Below are 19,219 nucleotides of genomic sequence, written 5' to 3' on the forward strand. Positions count from 1 at the left end.
TTTATGAAAGGGGGAGAGTGAGAAGAGAGACAACAGCAATCAAGACAAACGTCTTTTCCATTCCTGGCTAAATCACACCATATCCTACCCTCTCACACTTTCCTCTCTCTTCTACACTCAGCTCTTTATTAAAGCCACCCTCCATCCCTCTCTCCTCCATCAAAGACCCAGCAGGCCAGCTCCTGTCACTTATCACTCTCTCGGGTTTGCTCTCTCTTTCTCCATTTCCCTTAAATCACACCCTCACTGTCTGTCTGTCCGTCCATCCTTCCTGCAACCTTACTACCTGGTCCTATCTTTTGAAAAAAAGAAGAAACATGCCAACTGGAAAACTGTGTGCCTGCTAATGTCATTCAGCCCAGTCCATATTCACTCTCGTTTCCTTTGACTCACGCTCTCTCTCCGCTCTTGCTCTAGAAAGAAGTAAATATTCTAAGCATGACCCTTACTTGTAAATTGTGTTGGTTCAAGGCTGCATGTAATGAGGGAGGTCTGATTGAACGGTAGGTGTGCATGTGGGTGTAGCAAACAGTCTCTTACACACACACACACACACACACACGTACAGATGTGTCGGACATTCATCTGCTTTTTCATGATTACATCTCTTTCCTCAAGCCCCCACTCTGTAGCATGTTAGTAGTCATTATTTCTCCCCTTTGCCCAAGTATTCTTCTCTTGTTTTCTTTCTGCTCTCTTATCGACTGGATTTTCTGTAGTACCGATTTACCTGCTTAGTCGTGCACCTTTGTCTTTTCACACCTGTCCTTTAATGCCTTTTGGTCTGTCTGTCTATCTGAGAGCTCTGGTTTCCGAAGTGTTGCCGTGACAGCTGCAGCAGTCCAGGGTCCTGTGGGTGAAGAGTATGGTGTTGGAACACTGAGATAAGTGATTGACATTCACGCCTCATTTTCTCGTGGTCAGGTTCAGTGCCAGCCACTCGCTCTTGGCCTGGTGCTCGGCAGTAAAAAAAAAATAAAAAATTAAAAATAACCCATTCACTCAACACTCACTCACACAATGCCCTTGGTCAGTGGATAGAAGGGGAATGACCGAGTCTTGTTTTCATGTGATTTTTGACTCTTAACTCCCTCCAAAAACAAATTATGATGCCTATCATGCAGCTTGTTGAGGAGAGGTGTGCAAGTACTAGCTTGTTTATCAGATAATAAAACGTGCAAAAACAGATTTAAAAATTACAGATTTTCAATTATTGGTATTGTTGATATAGCCAGTGATATGTTTAATTTGTTTTTATTCTCCATTTAAATTCCCTTTGCCATCATTTAAGACTCACATAAAGTTAATCTTAAAAAAAAAAAAGCTTAATAACATCAATATATTAAATCTCAAATATTATATTTTTCATACTGTAAATTATTTTGATGCATAAATTCACTTCTAGCATTTAAAAAGATTGATTTTATTTTTACTCTTTAATTTTTTTATTTACTTTACTAGAAGAAAATAGTGTATCATTTTATTATCAGCCATTTATAACAGATAAATTGTTGATGTTAATGTTTTCTGTATTGTTGTGTTATGTTGTATTTTTATTTAATAAATGCATTAACAAATTAAATTAATATGTTTGATAAATGCAAATAAATTCTGTTCATTAAACTTTATATTTATCAAAAATCCTGAAAAATAAAGTGCTTCATCATTTCCACACAACATATGAAGCAGCAAAATTATTTTCAACATTGATAATAATCAGAAATGTTTCTTGACAATTGTAATGATTTCTAAATATCATGTGACACTGAAAACTGGAGTAATGATGAAGAAAATTCTGCTTTGCATTACAGGAATAACATTACATTTTATAATGTATTAAAATTGAAAACTTTTGTATTTGTAATAATATTTCACAATATTACTTTGTTTTTTCTTTTTTTTTTTTCTTTTTTTTTTTTTTTTACTTTATTTTGATCAAATAAATTCAGCTTTGATGAGCAGAAGATAGTTATTTCCAAATCATTAATAATTATAATGTTTCCAAACTTTTGGCAGGTACATTAATAATAATAATAATTCTGTATACTTTACTATAATATATTATAGTACTTTATTAAAATATATTATATTGTTGTCATGATTATTAAATGCTGTTTTTTTTTTTTTTTTACATGGCAGTTTGTATTGATACAATATAAGATATATCTTTTAATGTGCTAAAATATATATTTTTAATAATGAGTGCTGGGGGCGTGGTCAGATTTTCCTCCTTTTTTGTCTCTAGCTGATCACATGACTGATTGCTCTAATGAGGACACGATTGCTTTGTAATTGGTCTCTACATGTGAATCATTAAAATCACTTGCACATATTCTTGATCAAAAACTCCCACAGTTATGGGAGCATTATTTAGTCTGTGAAATATAATTTCTGTAAAATAATGCAAGTGTTTGGATGTCCCAGTGGGCATTGTTGATTCAGGAAGTGGAAGCTATTTCAAACCACCCAAGCACTGTCTAGACTGGGTTGTTCCACAACATTTTCTGCACAAACAAGCAGGAGTCTTGTGATGGAAGTTACAGAGAGGCAAACAGACACTTTGAAGGGGCTACAGTGTTATGGAGCTGAGGGTGCACCAGACACAACATATCAAGAACCCTGGACAACTATGGCCGGTACAGACACAGTGTGACACAAAAGAGGACAATGTTCAAAAAGAACCATGTTGCAGCACTTTTGGAGGTTGCCAAAAGGCTTGACACACGGCACAGTTGCTCAGGGGGGAAATGTGGAAAAGATTTTGTAGTCAGATGAGACCAACATAGAACCATTTTTAGCTTCAGAGTGACATGTATCTCTGTGTCAAAATGTAGCATTGGCCCACAATATGCTGTTAAAATCGAAGAAAAAAGTGGATGATGCAAAATACTGGAAAATTGAACAAAATTACGTTTGAAAAGCGAATCTTTTTTATTTAATTTTTTATACCAAATCAAAAGTTCTAGTTGCAAGGCCAGAGGAACGCTCATTAGCATAAAGTGTGCTATAATGACCTTGGCCATTGAGAACAGGTGGCAGTGTTTGACAGGATCAGGTTGTTCTGGCGTCATCTGACTAACTTTAAAAACCTGGAGCAAATCTGCCTTGGAAGAATGGATAAAATGATGACAGAACCACAGCAAAGCCAGTATGTACTCAAGGGAAAAGCCAGTATGTGTTGTAATTTCTGCTTTTCAAAATATTCTTATTAATGTATTTTGTGCAGAAATACATTTACTGGAAGCAGATTTGCTAGCAAATCATTTCATATGTAAACAGTTTCAGTCCTTGAAAAATTTCATAATGTCAAAAAAAAAAGTATTCATCATAAAATACAATGGCTAAAATTTAGCAAGGCACTGTATTTCCGTGGGAGAGAGAGGTGATATGTGGTTGGTCTTTCATACACACACTTTATCACAGACTCGCACTCTTTATGTCTAATTGAAGCTTTGCTAGTAAAGGTCAACAGTTCTGTGCTTTCTCTTCGCTGAGAGTTTTCATTGTTGGTCGGCTGCCCCTTCTGAACTACTGACAGAACTCTGTACAAAGGAGCTATACCTTCTCCTCAGTTACCCACAATTCACTTTCTTTCTCTCACTTTCACGCTCACTCTCTCTTTCTCCATCCCTCTCTTACTCAGACAATAGTTGCTGATTGAAAATGGCCTCACTATATTATCGAGTGGCTTTTTGCAGAGAGCAAGCACCCGTGACAATGGCACAGTCCCAAAGTCGCTTCAGACAGTCCCTTTTATAAAGCCCCTATACTTGTGTGTTTGCTTTTATGTTTTATATGTTAGCTAAACGCTGAATGACAGATACAATAGAGGAAGATTTGGTCTATTGACTGAAAATAGTAAAAAAAGGGAAAACTCCTCTTACATTCAGATGCTTTTATTTCAAATATACTGTATTCTTCATAATGTCAATAGAAAGATTTTGTTTTGTTATGCAAATCAGTAAATGTTTAAATTGTAAACTGTAAATTATTAATAATTAATCATATAATTGAAATATGGTTTACTGTAATTGTTTTATTTTGTATAATATTTAGATCATTTATGTGTTATATATATATATATATATATATATATATATATATATATATATATATATTTGTTTGGTTTGGTTTTTATTGTGATTATATTTTCTTTTCTATTTCTCATGAAATAATGTCATGACAGTCAGGTTATTCAGTAAACAGTTCTGGTTTAATTCTGAATCAGCCCAGATGATAGGCGTTGCAACATGTCAGTGGAAAAGTGGGCACTTCTGAAGCGTTAGCATACACGCTCACATGCTTTTTGATTTGTTTTTAGTTGTGCGTGTATGTGCCAGTGTAAAGATTAATATTTGGAGGTTACAGTGTCAAGGCCTGTAATGCTTACCCACACTCACCCATCCACAGGTTCAGCACACAACTGACATTCTCTCATACAAGCCGTTTTCTCCAAACCTGCTGAAATGCACACTTTCCTGCTAACCTGATTTATTTTCTGTCACTGGATGTGTAAGTGTGTGTAAAGTTTTGTGTAAGCAGCAGTGCAAGCACGTACAGTATGTGATGTGTTTGTGACCGTGAGAGGTGTGATGTTGCTCCTGCCTGTCCCACAGGCCTCCTTGTGTTTCTGGAGTCCCTCTGTGTGAAAGCCGCTGGCCTGAGGGTTAACTGCCTGCACCGCTCAGCTGTTTTTACGATCGGCGCTCTGAACACTACAAAACACCCGTGGATTTGTGTAGAGGTGCAGAGGAGATGTATAGAGGTGTTTAAGAGCCTGTCTGCCTCTCAAATTGTCCGAATCATCGCTGTGATATACTGACCACAGAAGGCCACTTCTTCTTTTTTCCAGCATTCCTGCAGAGTCCCTTAAGGACAGTTTAAGTGATGCTATGGAATGATCCTCCACATCCTAATGTTTTTCTCTTCTTTCTTCCTCTCTCCTGTAGAGAACGATGAGACCGGTGTGATGGATTGTCTGCTGGAGGCACTGCAGTCTGGAGCTGCTTTCAGAGACCGCAGGAAAAGAGCACCCCGACCCCGAGGTGAGTCTCCTCACACTCCTCCAATCGCATCCTTCATCTTCTGTTGAGTCTTTTCTTTTTCTGTTATTTTTCTTTCTTTCTTTCTAGGGCTGTCAAAATGACTGAAAAATTATATTCGAATTTAAAAGGCATAATTTCATATAGGGGAAGAAAAGTTTTAGGCCACAAGAGGGCACATCAAGCTAAATATTATGCACGTTTCTTCAAAGCGTAATAAAATAACACAACTATCTTTGAAAAAAAAAGTGCATAATGTTTAAAATAATGTTTATAAACCATATATAATTAATAAAGTTGCTTAAAAAATTTGAAAAAAATCAGCACCATGCATGTATGTATAGTTTAATACAAAGGACCGAAAAGCAATCACAAAGAGTAATCTACTTTCTTCATTTAAAAACATGAGATACAGTTGGATGGGGAAAAACCACCATAAAGTCTTGATAGATGTTTTTTAAAAGTTGAACTTGCATAAATTTTACAATAGGCTTTCTAAACATGCAGCTGTCTTGTGCTAGACGCGAGTGCAATACTGATAGATGTCCCTCTAGAAAATGTGATAAATATGCTTGGTTTCAGTTTTGACGTAAACAACAACATCCCCACACTGATGCTCTTGTTTTCCGCAATATATTAACTGAACAACGTAGCAGCGCCGCATCTAGTGGGCTCAACTGGATATGCTAACAAAAGCATTGAAATGCAATGACTCTTACATCGTCATGGCATTTCGTGCGCCACTGATAAGGAGCTTTCACACGGTGCGTGGCAGTCGCGAGTCTCTAGTTCATTTTTAATGGGAGACATGTGGAAAGTGGCAAAATGTGGGCAGTTTCGCTGGCGGCGCAGAGGCGGAGCGCAAGCAATGCTCGTGCAACCAAAATCCTGCCGCTTCCACGGGCACGGTGCAGTGGTAGCAGCGTCGGTTTCAACCAATCAGTGAACATTTAACTGATCTGCCTATTGGAAAAATAGAGGAGAAGATCATTTTAAGTGTAATAGATTTCCCAGAACTGTATAACCCATCTAAAATCTCATACAGAGACATAAATAAAATCATATTTCATTCAATCATAACCTCACAGGTATGCTCTTTAGGCAGATCATTAAAAACACTTGTGCCAAATGAAAAAAAAAAAAGGTAAATAATGACAACAATTAATGGCAGAATGAGACAAACACAAACTTACGTTATGTTTTATTTAGTTTTTAGTAAATACAAAGGTGATGTTGACATTTGTAACTATGGCAATGTCCGCTCCCAGACCGCAAGGCAACCACCGCCTCAACTGCACAAAACGCTTCCACTACAAGAGAAAGCAGCCACGCCGCGATTCAACCGCTTGCGTGTCCCGTGTGAAAGGGCCTATAGGCTGCCTGACGGCTGACGCAGACCTAAAATTTGAATGCAAAGGTTTTGTATTTGAATGTGGATTTTTTTTTTTTTTTATTCGACGAATATTTGAAATTCTATTTTTTTTTTTTTTTGACAGCCCTATTTCTTTTTCTTTTTATTTATTTCATCATTCAAATATAACCTTCTAATTGACTATTGTTCCAGACAGCTTATTTCTTTCATATCTGTACTAGTTCTATGTCTGTTTGTTTGTTTGTTGTTTAAGTAGCTGCGTTATAAGCACAGTAATGTACAGCCAGTCGGCCATCATCACAGAATACACCCTTTTAATGGTGACCAGTATCCCGACAGAGAGTGGAGGGGTGACTGTGTATTTTCCCTTAAAGTAACACCCTAAAGCACCCAGAGGTTGAGAGTCTTTTTCTCCAGCGCAGTGTGGGGTGAGAAAAGCTAGAGTGTGTTTTCTGTGCTCTTCATGTTTTGTGTCCTACCCAGCCGAGAGGCTCAGGTTTGTTGACTGCAGATGGCTACAGACAGATAATGGGTGGCATAGACAGTAACAGCCTGACCATAAACTCTCAGCATTTTCCATTATATGTATATTTTTATATGTTTTGAAAGATCTGTTATGCTCACTAAGGCTGCATATATATATGGTCAAAATACATTAAAAACAGTAATATTATATATATTATTACATTTAAAGGCCCGTACACCAAGGACGATATACTATATATATAACGATAAAGTGTTCTAAAAATCGTTTTTATTAAAGAAAGAAGTCTATAACGATAAAGTAAAGACAAAGAAAAACGATATCGTTGGAATCACTTTCAAAATGGCTGCGATTTGACAGCCAATCAGAATCCATCCTGTTGTCAAAATACGCCATTAAATAAACAGAAGATATCGTTCGCTGGTGTGGACGCTAATCTTATAGTTATCTTTATAGTTAAGGTTAGTATTTTAATATATTTTAAAAAAAAAAAAAAAAAAAGGTTAGTATTTTAATATATTTTAAAGTGTATTTCATTCCTGAGATGGTGAAGCTGAATTTTCAGCAGCTGATTTTTTCAGTGTCACATGATCCTTCAGAAAGATCCTTCATTTTAATGTTTTGATTTGGTGCTGAAGTAATATTTATTATTATTATCAATGTTGAAAATGATTGTGCTGCCTAATATTTTTGTGGAAACCATATGTATCTTACTGACCCCACACTTTTGAACAGAATTATGTATATGCTGTATATCTTATGTCTTCAAGCAACAGATTCTTTAGGATTAAACCATTATATATAGTCTGTTGTTCTGTAAGTGCACAATATACAGTCTGTAGCTCCTGTTAAAAACCTTTTTCTATAGAAATCAGCACAGAATCAGCCCCCCACTATCACCTTCTCAGGCATTACAGGAAAAAAATGGAGTATAATGCAGCCAACCACCTTCATTAGAAATCCAGAGAGGCCAACAAAAGAACCGGTCAAATCAGAAGGACCTGTTAAATGCTTCAAGAAATCAAAACATTTGTTAAAGCATATCATTGCTTTCCTTACACTAGAAAGTAAAAACCTAATGTATGGAGACCAAAGGTGTGTTTATGTGTGAGAGTGACTCTCACTTTGTCTTTTGCCATGTCCTGATTTCTACAGATCAACCAACACAAGTGCTCAGTCCGAGTCCACAAAGACCTGTTCTGAAAGACTGCAACCACGGTAAAATCAAGATTTAAAAAAGAGAGAGAAATGGCATTTCTCTCCACTATTTGCTTTCCTTTTTTTCTCTTCGCTATTAACTGCATCGTTATTGCTCACTAACCCTGATCTACCAGCCTTATGTCCTGAATGTCTTTTCTGTTTGGGTTAATGTCTGCGCTGCCCTGTCTCAATCATGTGTCACTCTTTTTATTGATTTTTTTCACTTTCGTATACACACTAATGGTCAATAGAGGTCCAGATCAAGCCAATAACTTATTTGAATGGCTCATAACAGTCCCTCAAGGCCTCTCCTATCAAAAGGGAACCGCTTCTTAAGCTGCTGGTCATGAACACGACAGGTGTTATAATGTGATACAGTTCCAGTAAAAGCTTCAGACTGCTTCTGACCGCAGATTTTCCTTTCCATTTTCAGTGTTGGTTCTCGGCTAACAGATACTGTGTGTTTGTGTTTCTCCACTGCATTGAGAGCTATTCAAAGATTCAGCTGCCTGTTACTTTGTAAGCTTCCCATAAACAAACATAGTGCATCATGTGAAATGGTGCATCAGTGAAAATTTTTATGATGTAACTGTTTGACAAAAATAGAAACAGTGTTAATCAGAATTAACTTCTGATTCTTATAGGTTATTTTCATAGTCTAGATTTGGATTAACTCATAGATATCTGGCTACTGATGTTAACAGTTCATGGTTCAAGACCTGAAATTCTGATCAGTGTGGAGCCAATGTTTTGACTTGAATGTAAATTCATGGAATCCTGTGGCCACTGGATGCTGCGGCACCATCACCTCCACCTTGTCAGTTGGAAAGATGATTCTTACAGTGTCTAATTTCCTCTTGTGTCCTTTTTATTGCATGAATCAGTATTTTCTGTCTGCTTGCACGTACATTGTGTTGTCTTATTTCAGTCAAGCGTGCTGCTTACAGCACACAGCTCATATCTGGTAGTGATTGGACAGTTGATGTGAGTGTCAGAGTCAGCAGGGTTATAATCAATGTCATGCGCTCGCTTTAGCTGCTGTTACCGCCAGGTGTTAATGTGTCATCCAGAAACTCGCTGTGAGCCGAGAATGCCGCATTTCCAGCCAACCTGAATGGCCAGAAATAATGGGAAAATTTTTTGCTGAAAAAGGTTTTCCACTGTTGTCTGTTAACATAGCCAGTTTTAGGGGGTTTTCTGCTTGCTCAAAAAGTCACAAAATTGCAACATGTTGCGCTCTGTTGAGCCGTCCCTCTTGACATGACAAGCATTAATGTAACAATACAGTTTTTCTGTAATGAACAGGATCAGCGTTCACCAGCTGATGTGTAGTGGGAATCAGAAAAGCTGTCTGGAGCAAGATCATGTACAGTAGCAAACTTCCATCTGTACACGTTTTCATGTACCTATACTCTTAAAAATAAAGGTTCCAAAAGGGGGTTTTCACAGCAATGCCAATAAAGAACCATTTTGGGTTCTGAAAAAGAAAAACAAAACTTTCAGCCAACAGTTTTTAAAATAACCATTTCTTTTCTTAATGTGAAGAACCTTTTAATAATTTAAAGAACCTTTTTCCACAAGAAAGAACCTTTTGTGCAATGGAAAGTTTTCATGGATGGTAAAGGTTCTCCATGGAACCACAGATGTAATAAAGAATCTTTATCCCCGTTCTACCTCTCAGACTTCTCAAGATCTTCGTTTGCCAATGTACAGTAGTGATCATTCTAATATGCTTCAGCAACATAAAAGAAACAGATGTGGCTGTCTTCATAATCGTTATCGAGGCACTTAAAAAATTAAGCTGCAACCCCATTAGCAGTTATTGGTTTTAATAGGAGTCCCTGCAAGCATACAGGAATACAATTACTCCTAGATCTCCTCCCACACCCACCCAGAGCACTGATAAAGTCTGCTCTCGCTCCCACTAGTGTTCTCTTACGACTTATCTCAAATTAGATTGTGCGTAGAAAAGAGAGAGTGAATAGACAGAGAGAAAGATGTGTGCGTTTGCACAATCCATCATAAGAATGACTGCTGCAGCTCACATTAACTCCCCTCGTATGTCTCTCAGCAAAAAGTAATGAAGGACAGAGGGCATTGTGGGATATCGAGTGTGGTGCCCTCCCTTCCCGTGTTCCTCTGAGGCATTGGAAGGCATGTGAGAGTCTGGCTACGGGGCAGGGCACTGTTGCCCTTGTCCCTGTGTTTTATTTCAGGCTAGTCTTACTAATGGAGCCCCTGGCTTGTGTATGTTTAAGCAGGCCTCTGCAGTTCAGCAAGCCCTTCTGTTGGCCAGACTAATTAGTTCTCATCTCACACCAGGCTTCAGTCCCATTCATCTTCATTTCGGCTGTGCCATCTGCTTTTTAAATAAAACTCTAAAGTGGCTTGTGTTGCACATACTTTGTCCTCTTGGTGCCTCCCAGCCTAAATGTAACACTTTATTTGCACTGAGGTGGTTGATGAGCTTGTCTGTCTCGGGAGAGTTCTGTCATGTTGGAGATATTATGTTTGTGTGGTAGGGCCTTTTATTTATTCATAAATTCAAACTTACAGTGATCACGAAATGGCATTTGCAAGCTATTTAAAAAAAGAAAATAGTTAGTATAATTTTCCACAAAGCCTTGGTGACCTCAGCCGAAAGTCATTTCAGAGTCAGAGCAAGTTATATCTATTATTTAATAGTTTACAAAAACACATCTTTATTATAATATACAGTACACTGATGAATTATTCACGATAAGAAAGTGTATTTAAGTTAGTAAACGGGGTCCATTTTGACTTAATGTTGACTTTAAGGCATGTTATTTACAAAGAGTTTGTCTGTCTCTGAAGACTTTTGTCAGTTTTGGAGACATTGTGTTCATAACCTCATTTATTTATATAGGATATGCAACCATAATATCTGTATGTTATTGAGTTGGTTCCCTTCTTTCATATCAAGTGGATATAAATCTGAATGAGATATTCTGTCTCTCTGCAGTATGTTTTTGACTGATTGACAGTGAAATGAGTGCAGTGGGAACAGACTGGTGGCTGAGCGACTGAACACATGCTGGAGTCTGTTAGCCCCGTCCCGGTCCCCTCTGCCACTGTGTAGTGTAAATACCCCTCAGTAATTGATCTCCAGGGCTTTAGTGTTTCACACTCCAGCGGAGCAGCAAAGTGAATTAAAATCAGACACATCTGCAACAGGATACACCGTAATTAACCACAAAAAATGAGCTGGTCAGGCTGGTGTGTGTAGCCATTAGAGCAGTGGGAAGAACATGGATGTGTGTGTCTGAGTGTAAGCCAGTCGGAACTGTCAGGCGCAGGTCGGTGCGATGAGACTTAAGATTGCATTTTCCTGCAAGGCTTTTGATTCCTTTTACCCAGGCGGACAGCCGCTTTAAGAGTCCTGCTTTCTCAAATCGAGTAATCTATGGAGATTCAAGTCCCATAGCCTTTGGCCATCTATTACTCTGCTGGACTCAGAGGTGTAAATGCTGAGGTCCGAACACACACTCATGGATTCTTACATTGGCTTTTATTACGCGCTACACACATGCAGAATTTGGTCAAGACTAAGGGGTAAAGACTCTCATTTTAGGAGCCTCTAAGGAGTCTTTTGTCCTACTCTCCCTATTTCTCTCTGTTCATCTGAGCCTGAGGCAACACTTAAAGCCTTTAAGTGTGACCACAACCCCACATCTACCTGCTTTTTTTGTCTTTTCTTCTTCTCAGGATGAAGATAAAAAGATGCTTTATGACTTGAGTGACCAAAGTTAGGATAAGACTTTTGACAGAGAGAGGACGAGTGGATGGATTGAGGAAGCGGTCTGGCTCTTAAGGGGGCTTAGGCTTCAGAAATGATGGATTGATTGTATTTGACCACATGGAGTGCTTTGAATTCACATTGAAATTGATTCAAGAAACCCAGTTGTAGCTTTTACAGGTAACTCTTGCCTGGACTACTCAGTTCAAGTATACCTTTAATATACTGGTGAGAAGGGAAGAGTAGGGAAAGATGTGCCACAGATGTTTGCCAGCTATTGAAAAAATAATTATCAGTGTTATATTTAACCATGTTACATTAGTAGAATGTACTTTAAAGAATATGGGGATGACTTTAATAACATTTTGTTAAGCAACTGGCGCAGCTTACCCCAAAACATTTGACTCATATTGGAAGTGCATCACAATCACAATTTTTAAAAAGGTTAATTATGTGATGTTCATCTCTCAATTGCAGGTAGCTTTATAAGAAGGGCCCTTTCTAAATGTATGGTTATAATACTTTTGTTGCCCTGCTGCCTTAGATGCTGTAAGAAAATCCTGCTTTTTACCGAACTATTAGGTCCATGCTCTGCCTGTTGATTAATATTCCACCCAACAATGATCATGTAACATATTTCTGAATTAGAGCCTGAAATTGATTTTATAGCTGGCTGGGAAAGGTCACTCCACACTTGGTAAATGAAACCAATGGCAGGTTTGCTATCAGAGGGATATGCGCTACTGCTAAAGGTTTTATGACCACGTCTGATAGACAAGATTGATCTTATCCTTAATTTTGGACCTGATCTGTTAATTAGGAAACAATGACATTCGACCTATGAGTTACTGAAAAATAATGCATATCCGTAGTGGTAATGTAGATATGACGCAAAGCACATATTAGGGCTTGGCGATGTCTACCAAATGATGGAATTAGCAACATCAGCTTAACATCATGATATCAGCCTAATGTACTATATAACCGGAGGGAAAAAATCTACTATTTCTACCAAATTCCACCATTTAATAATTTATGTTGTTTAATATAAAATAAAAAGCAAATGGTGAAATATGGAACTAGTTTCATGTTGATTTGAATTCACCAGTGTTTAAATAAAATGTAGTGTATTGATTTGCACAGTCAAACACTTATAAACGGTTTTTTAGTAAAAAGATTGTAAATTACAGTACACCCCTTAAAATCCAATTATACCCCCCATTATGAATCTTTCAGTACACACACACAAAATAAATGTCTCAAATGAATTTATTTTAGGTAATATGTCTATTATGAAATCCTTTTTATAGCATCAAATGGCTTATGCTCTCAAGTCAGGCTCTTCTGGAGAGCCACACTGCTGATGTGGAGAAAATTTGCTTCAGGCTGGAGGTTTAGTGATATATTCTCTGTCTCGCTTGCTCTTATTTCTGCCTCATCCCATCTCTCAGGCCTGAGAGCCTACAGGGGAGGAGAGAAATAAAGTATATGGATGAAAATGGAGATAATATACAAACTTATCCCAGTCTGTTCTGGATTTAAGGCATTAATCACCGCCCAATACAATACGCTCATACTTGTTCAGAGAACCTGCAAGCTGTTGCAGCACTTCCAAAATAGATTATGTGATATATAGTCTCAAGGCAGTTACTAAACAGTACATACATTAAGAAATTTATGCCCTATGAGCTCTTTTAATCATCCGCTCGCTACCAGCCCATTTAATATCCAGCATTCCAAAAAGTCCCATTACTTTGCTATTGAACACAAGTATTGTTGCAAAAATACATAAATACGAAGCTCTTTTTTCACACCTCCTGATCTCTTAAATGGATTTATCAAGATGAATCAGGCCCGCGCAGTGAGTACAAATGCAGGATTTTATTTAAAACCCCATCAAAGCAGTGAAGTACACCATAGCGCACTCATTTTTCCTTCTCTTTCGTACTGAACTTACATAACCAAATAACAAATAAAAAAAATCAATATCTAATGAGCACGTCTGAGAGCAACTTGCGTTCTTCTCTTTCAACTCTAATTGATGCCTCGTGTCATTGTTCTAAAAGTTGGACTGTCAGAACTCTTGATTTATCTGTGTTTTAGAGGCATACATCATCTGCACCTCACAGACAGGGCCTCTGCGTTTCATTAGAGAGAGAGATTAATTCCAAAAAGACCGTTCAGGAACATTGACTGAACACACGCGCCGCTCCTCCTCTGCTACTGTTCATTTGGTAAAATATACAGAGTTTTGGCATCTTGCAAATTGCAAAAATGCCACACGGAGTTCGATCAAATTTCATCCCATTTAACTCCTCAGGGCTGGACAAACACAGTGTGTCCTCTGTTATCTCTCTCTCTCTCTCTCTTTCTCTCAACCCTCATCCATCTCTCCAGGGCTGTTGTGCTGCTTTCTGTACTCTAGCAGCTTCTCTCAGCACTTCCTGTAAATCAAAGCCGTTCTCTCTTCACCAGACTCATACACAGCACGTCTCTGTAAGTAAGTTTGTACGCATCTCGCCGGTTGAAGATTTGTGTGTGTTTGTGAAGGAGAGTTTGCGAAGTTTCGCAAACAAAAGAGGAGGCTATGGAAACTATAAATGTGACGGAGTAGGTTTAAGAATAATAGTGTTTGAATTCAATCATGACCAACATATTTTGAATATTAACAGTACTATGTGCGCTCTGGTATATTTTTTCTCAAGAGTTGCATTTCAGAAAATTCATAAATAAAAAAAAAACACATAGCACGAAAAAGGGCATGAAAAGCCATGCTTTTATGAGTATTTATGACTAATTTCATTTGGAAGCATATCAGAAAATGCCTGTTTTCAAGCACGTGTAAAACAGCTCGGTTACATCTTTCACGAGAGTGAGATTAGTGACAGTTCCATCTATTTTTAAAATAAGTGAAGCATATGGCAGGGTCTTTGTAGAAAGCCGTCTGTATATGCATGGAAAATGCCTTTTCTGTAGAGAGTCAGATTCACTCTTTGTAGCAGATGTGCTAGCTTGTTCCATTTTAGCTGGTTGTGATCATTTACTCGCCATCATTTTATTCCAAACCCATATGACTTTGCTTTTTTTGTCATTGCTCTTTTGAAAGTGTGGGGGCGAGGGATCTGAAGCACTTCTAAAAGCACCTTCAAAGTAGTCTAAACTACATGTGTGTTGTATTCTGTAGTGTGATAAGTCTTCTGAATCTATATGAAGATTGTGAGTGAATGGTGATTAAGGTTATGCTCCATTAACGCAGTGCTATTATATGACTTAATATATTTTTAATTTTGTTTAGCTTTTTTGTGTGTCCTTTTTGACTACTTACATAGTGCTTTTTCTTGTACCTCACAGACACGCCTCTGAGTTTGAGCTTTTCAAGATGATCTGCTACTTTATTATTGAACTGTAGAATATACAACCCTATACACAAACCACAACCCTGATTATTGTATGCAGCTTGGACATTCTGCAGACTCTCTCTTTTTGTGTTATGGGTTTGGAACCATATGAGGTTGAGTAACTGATAATCATTTTGGATGAACTTTTCTTTAAACTCGTGTTTGACCATTGGAGCTCGCTGTCTCTTTCCCTCAGATTATTCCTCATGACAAACAGCCGAAAGTAATGGAAGCAGGTGGTGCTGGAGTGCAAAGAGAGAGGGGGGATAGGTCCCTAATCAGCCCACTGACAGAGGGCAGACTGAGCTGTGGGTGGCTGACTAATCTCTGATTACTCTCCTTTCCTCCATACAAACCTCACAATGACTCAGCGTGTAACGCTGTAATGCAGGATGCACTGATAGGCCCTCCGCTGAAGCCTCACGCTCCGACAGGGAGAGAGTGAGAGATAGAGAGGACCGTACAGACGTGGATAAGAAGGAGATGGACTTGGAGAATACTTCTTGAGGAAGGGGTGGTGACTGGAGCAGTTAGAGGGGGAACATTCTCAGACTGGTCAGTGGAGGAAAATGACTCAGAGAATGGAGTGAATAGATTAAAGACTAAGGAAAGGTGCATGTAGTATAAGTACTAAACCAAGGATGGAGTGGTGGTGTTATTGTTAGCAAGAAGCTATTTAGGTCAAAAAAAAAAACCTATATAGACAAAAACATTGTTTTTTTTTTTTTCATGCACTGGTCAGTTTTGAGATTTTGTGATATTTGGCTTTCCATAGCGTGTTTCGTTTTTTTTTTTGTGGAAAGAAAGCAAAATAGGTGTTATTTTATTTCACATATTCTATGGCTTCTGCAGATTACAATACATTATATAAGAGATTTTTTCTTCTATTGAACCTGGCTTTATCCAGTGTTCAGATTTCTGTTCTGGAAATGTATGCAAATTGGTGCATATTTAATTATTTCATTTAAATGTAATAATTTATTTAAACGTAACATTTTAGAAAACGTTCCATTCTTAATGTAATTAATCAATTCAGGAAGTATAGTGTTAGCTATGTTACTTTTTTATATAAAATAAAAGTATTAAAAAATATAAAACTTAAGCTAGTTAGAAGGCTTTTCAATCCACAAATTACCAGCCTTTCCATGGATTTGCTATAGTAGCACTAACTAAAACCATTGTGGCAAAAATGTGGAATTCATATTGAATTTTATTATATTATTAATTTGGACATGGATTAAATGTGTTAAAGAAGTAACAATATGCTACAGTATTTTTTGTTATTAAGCTGTTGCAATTTTAGTGCATTTGCATTTATATGCATTTGTATTTGTTTTAGGCCATTGTTTTATATAACAAATACCATAGAAACTAAATGGTTTCTTTTTACCATGCTACTATCAACTCAAGGTACTAAATACTATCACCTTGGTTGAGGTTCCAAGCGAGCCGTACTGATACTAAAATTAAAGTGAAAGTCATGTGACATACAGCCAAGTATGGTGACCCATACTCAGAATTCGTGCTCTGCATTTAACCCATCCAAAGTGCACACACACACCATGAACACAGACCCGGAGCAGTGGGCAGCCATTTATGCTGCGGCGCCCGGGGAGCATTTTGGGGTTCGGTGCTCAAGGACACCTCAGTCGTGGTATTGCCAGCCCGAGACTCGAACCCACAACCTTAGGGTTAGGAGTCATAACTCTCTAACCACTAGGCCACGACTTCCCCCTAAAATGTGATGTGTTAACACTGCAGATCACTAATTGGTTAGAGAGAATCATCACTACCTGCGTCATTGGATTTGTGACACAAGACACCAAACCCTCTAGCAGCAACAGTCACCGCAGTGTCATTGAACGACTTAAACGACTTTGCTTGAGAAAAAGGAATGGCTAGACAGGGCTCCAGACAAAAAATATTTATAAAAATAATTGGCTCCTATAAGAAACAAAATTATTTTTTAGGTGCCACAGAATAAACATGTTTGTTGTTGTTGTTGTTTTCATACTGTCGTGTGTTTGTCTCATCTTTTCTTGTCTTTATCAGCTTTTTAATTAGGGGTGGAATGGTTCAACTTGCAGTTTGTATCACGGTTATAGAGTCACGGTTTCTGTATGGTTCGGTATGTGCTATGTTTAGGGAAAAACTACACTGTCAAATAGAAAATAAGAATAATCTAGTATCTAACTACAAGCAACAGCACAAATAAATACAAAAGAGTAAAGATACAAATAAAATAAACAGAGATTTTCAGTTTTTTTTTTTTAGGCAAGTCTAACATTAGATTTTAGGTACAGAAATTGCATATAGATTTCTATAGTCGCCAGTGGCAACCTCAGCAAAAACTTAACTCACAAATGAATATATTTAGTCGCAAATGTGACCGTTTTTGTCGCAGTCTGGAGCCCTGCTGAATCTTGGTCAGTAGATGAGGTGCAGACGTTCCTCTCGTTAGTAGCCGAGGAGTGGATCCAGCAAGAGCTAGATGGGGCGACCTGGAATGAAAAAGATTTCCAAAGATTTCACGGCAGTAGAGGCAGCGCAACTAGTCTATAATCCCACCCACTTTGAAGCGGTACTAACAGCAGTGGAAAAGCAAGCGAGCCAAGCCATACCGTGCAGTGGAAAAGTGAAGCGAAGCTAGGCAAAGCAGTGCCGTGCCGAGTCGTACCACACAGTGGAAAAGCACCATTAGTCTGGAGGCCTGAATGGAGAAGGCATAGACAGGGTTGGAGAGGTCCATTGTATAACAGAGGATGTACTGTAGATGTAAGAGCTCCATTGGGTGATACATGGTGGGTACAACAACTGTGTCAGAGCTCTTTCAGACAGGGTGGCATCACTGTTATTACTTTATTTGGTGTGCAATCAAATGGAATTTGGTGTGCAATCAAAACACATAGACAAAAAGGGATAGAAGAAATAAAGGACCAAGAGGGGATGAATGCAGGGTTTTTTTCCCCCAGTTAATTGAATTTTACACTCCCCTTATCTCAGAACAGCATGCAGACCAACCCCTCCCAGAACCACTCAACACAAGACATCTCTCTCCCTGCAATGGCGTGAGGACGAGATGACTGGCTTGCACATCCATATTAAACACACCACATGTCCCCCATGCTTTCCAGTTCTCTGATATCACCCACGTAGATCATCCAAAGGACAGATAAGATTAAACAGTTAGGAATTATGTGCAATATTGAGGATAGCAGGCGCTAAAATAAGTCAAAATGGTTTCGAAGCGCAGGGTGTAGGGAAAAACATTCAGATTTGTTTAGGCAAATTAAACACTGATTTGATTTGCTGAAGCGGTTGGGAAGGTACTAATCATGGCCCTTGTTTAATTTTCCCCTCTCTCTTTCTCCCTCTCTCACTCACTATTTTTCTCATTCTTCTCCAGTAACAGAAGAGATTGATCTGTGGTGGGCTATGCAGAGCGGGCGCTCTGTCTGGCGCACGTCCCACCGTAATGCCACGGAGGTTGCCATGGCAACAGAGTGGCTGACTGAGTAGATTGGTTGTGTGAAGAGACACATGTTGAATGCTGAACAAGGCTGTTTGTGCCATAGATTTGTGCCAGAGAGAGGGAGAAAATAGGGTGTGGATCTTTGTGGATGTGGATGGTTGTTGCAGTATGACCAGCGTTGGAGTGTGCCTGTTGAGTTTAAGCTCTGATAAAGCTGTTAGGTGGTAAGCGTAGTAAAAATCCCTGAGACATTTTTATGACATAATGAAAGTGTCCTTCAGCCTGACTGGCATATCATCCTCAAGCTCTACACCAAATCCAGACCATTACATTCCGGATAGGAGGCTTTCAGAGGATTGGTGGCTCGCACGTAGTCCACACCCTGACTACTACTTCCTCCCTTTCTATTGATTCAGTAACACGGTGATGTTCCACTTCAGTGAAATTATTCTCAGGGCGTCTGATGGGTGGTTTACCCCTCGGCGCTTGGCCGT

At 38.4% G+C, this 19,219-nt stretch overlaps 1 protein-coding gene across 4 annotated transcripts in view; it reads left to right on the forward strand.

Moving 5' to 3' along the window:
• The window catches only part of LOC109107504 (protein diaphanous homolog 3-like), a 280,378-nt gene that overhangs the window by 223,241 nt on the left and 37,918 nt on the right, over window positions 1-19,219 (forward strand). For 3 of the 4 annotated variants that reach the window (XM_042766599.1, XM_042766600.1, XM_042766601.1), the window contains 2 exons: window positions 4,950-5,045; window positions 8,054-8,116. In XM_042766599.1, coding sequence (XP_042622533.1) covers window positions 4,950-5,045; window positions 8,054-8,116 — 159 coding nt within the window. The remainder of the gene's footprint in view (window positions 1-4,949; window positions 5,046-8,053; window positions 8,117-19,219) is intronic. The other variant, XM_042766602.1, reaches the window with a different exon arrangement.

The sequence above is a fragment of the Cyprinus carpio genome, chromosome A11, assembly GCF_018340385.1.
Source record: "Cyprinus carpio isolate SPL01 chromosome A11, ASM1834038v1, whole genome shotgun sequence".
In the NCBI taxonomy this organism is placed as follows: Eukaryota; Metazoa; Chordata; class Actinopteri; order Cypriniformes; family Cyprinidae; genus Cyprinus; species Cyprinus carpio.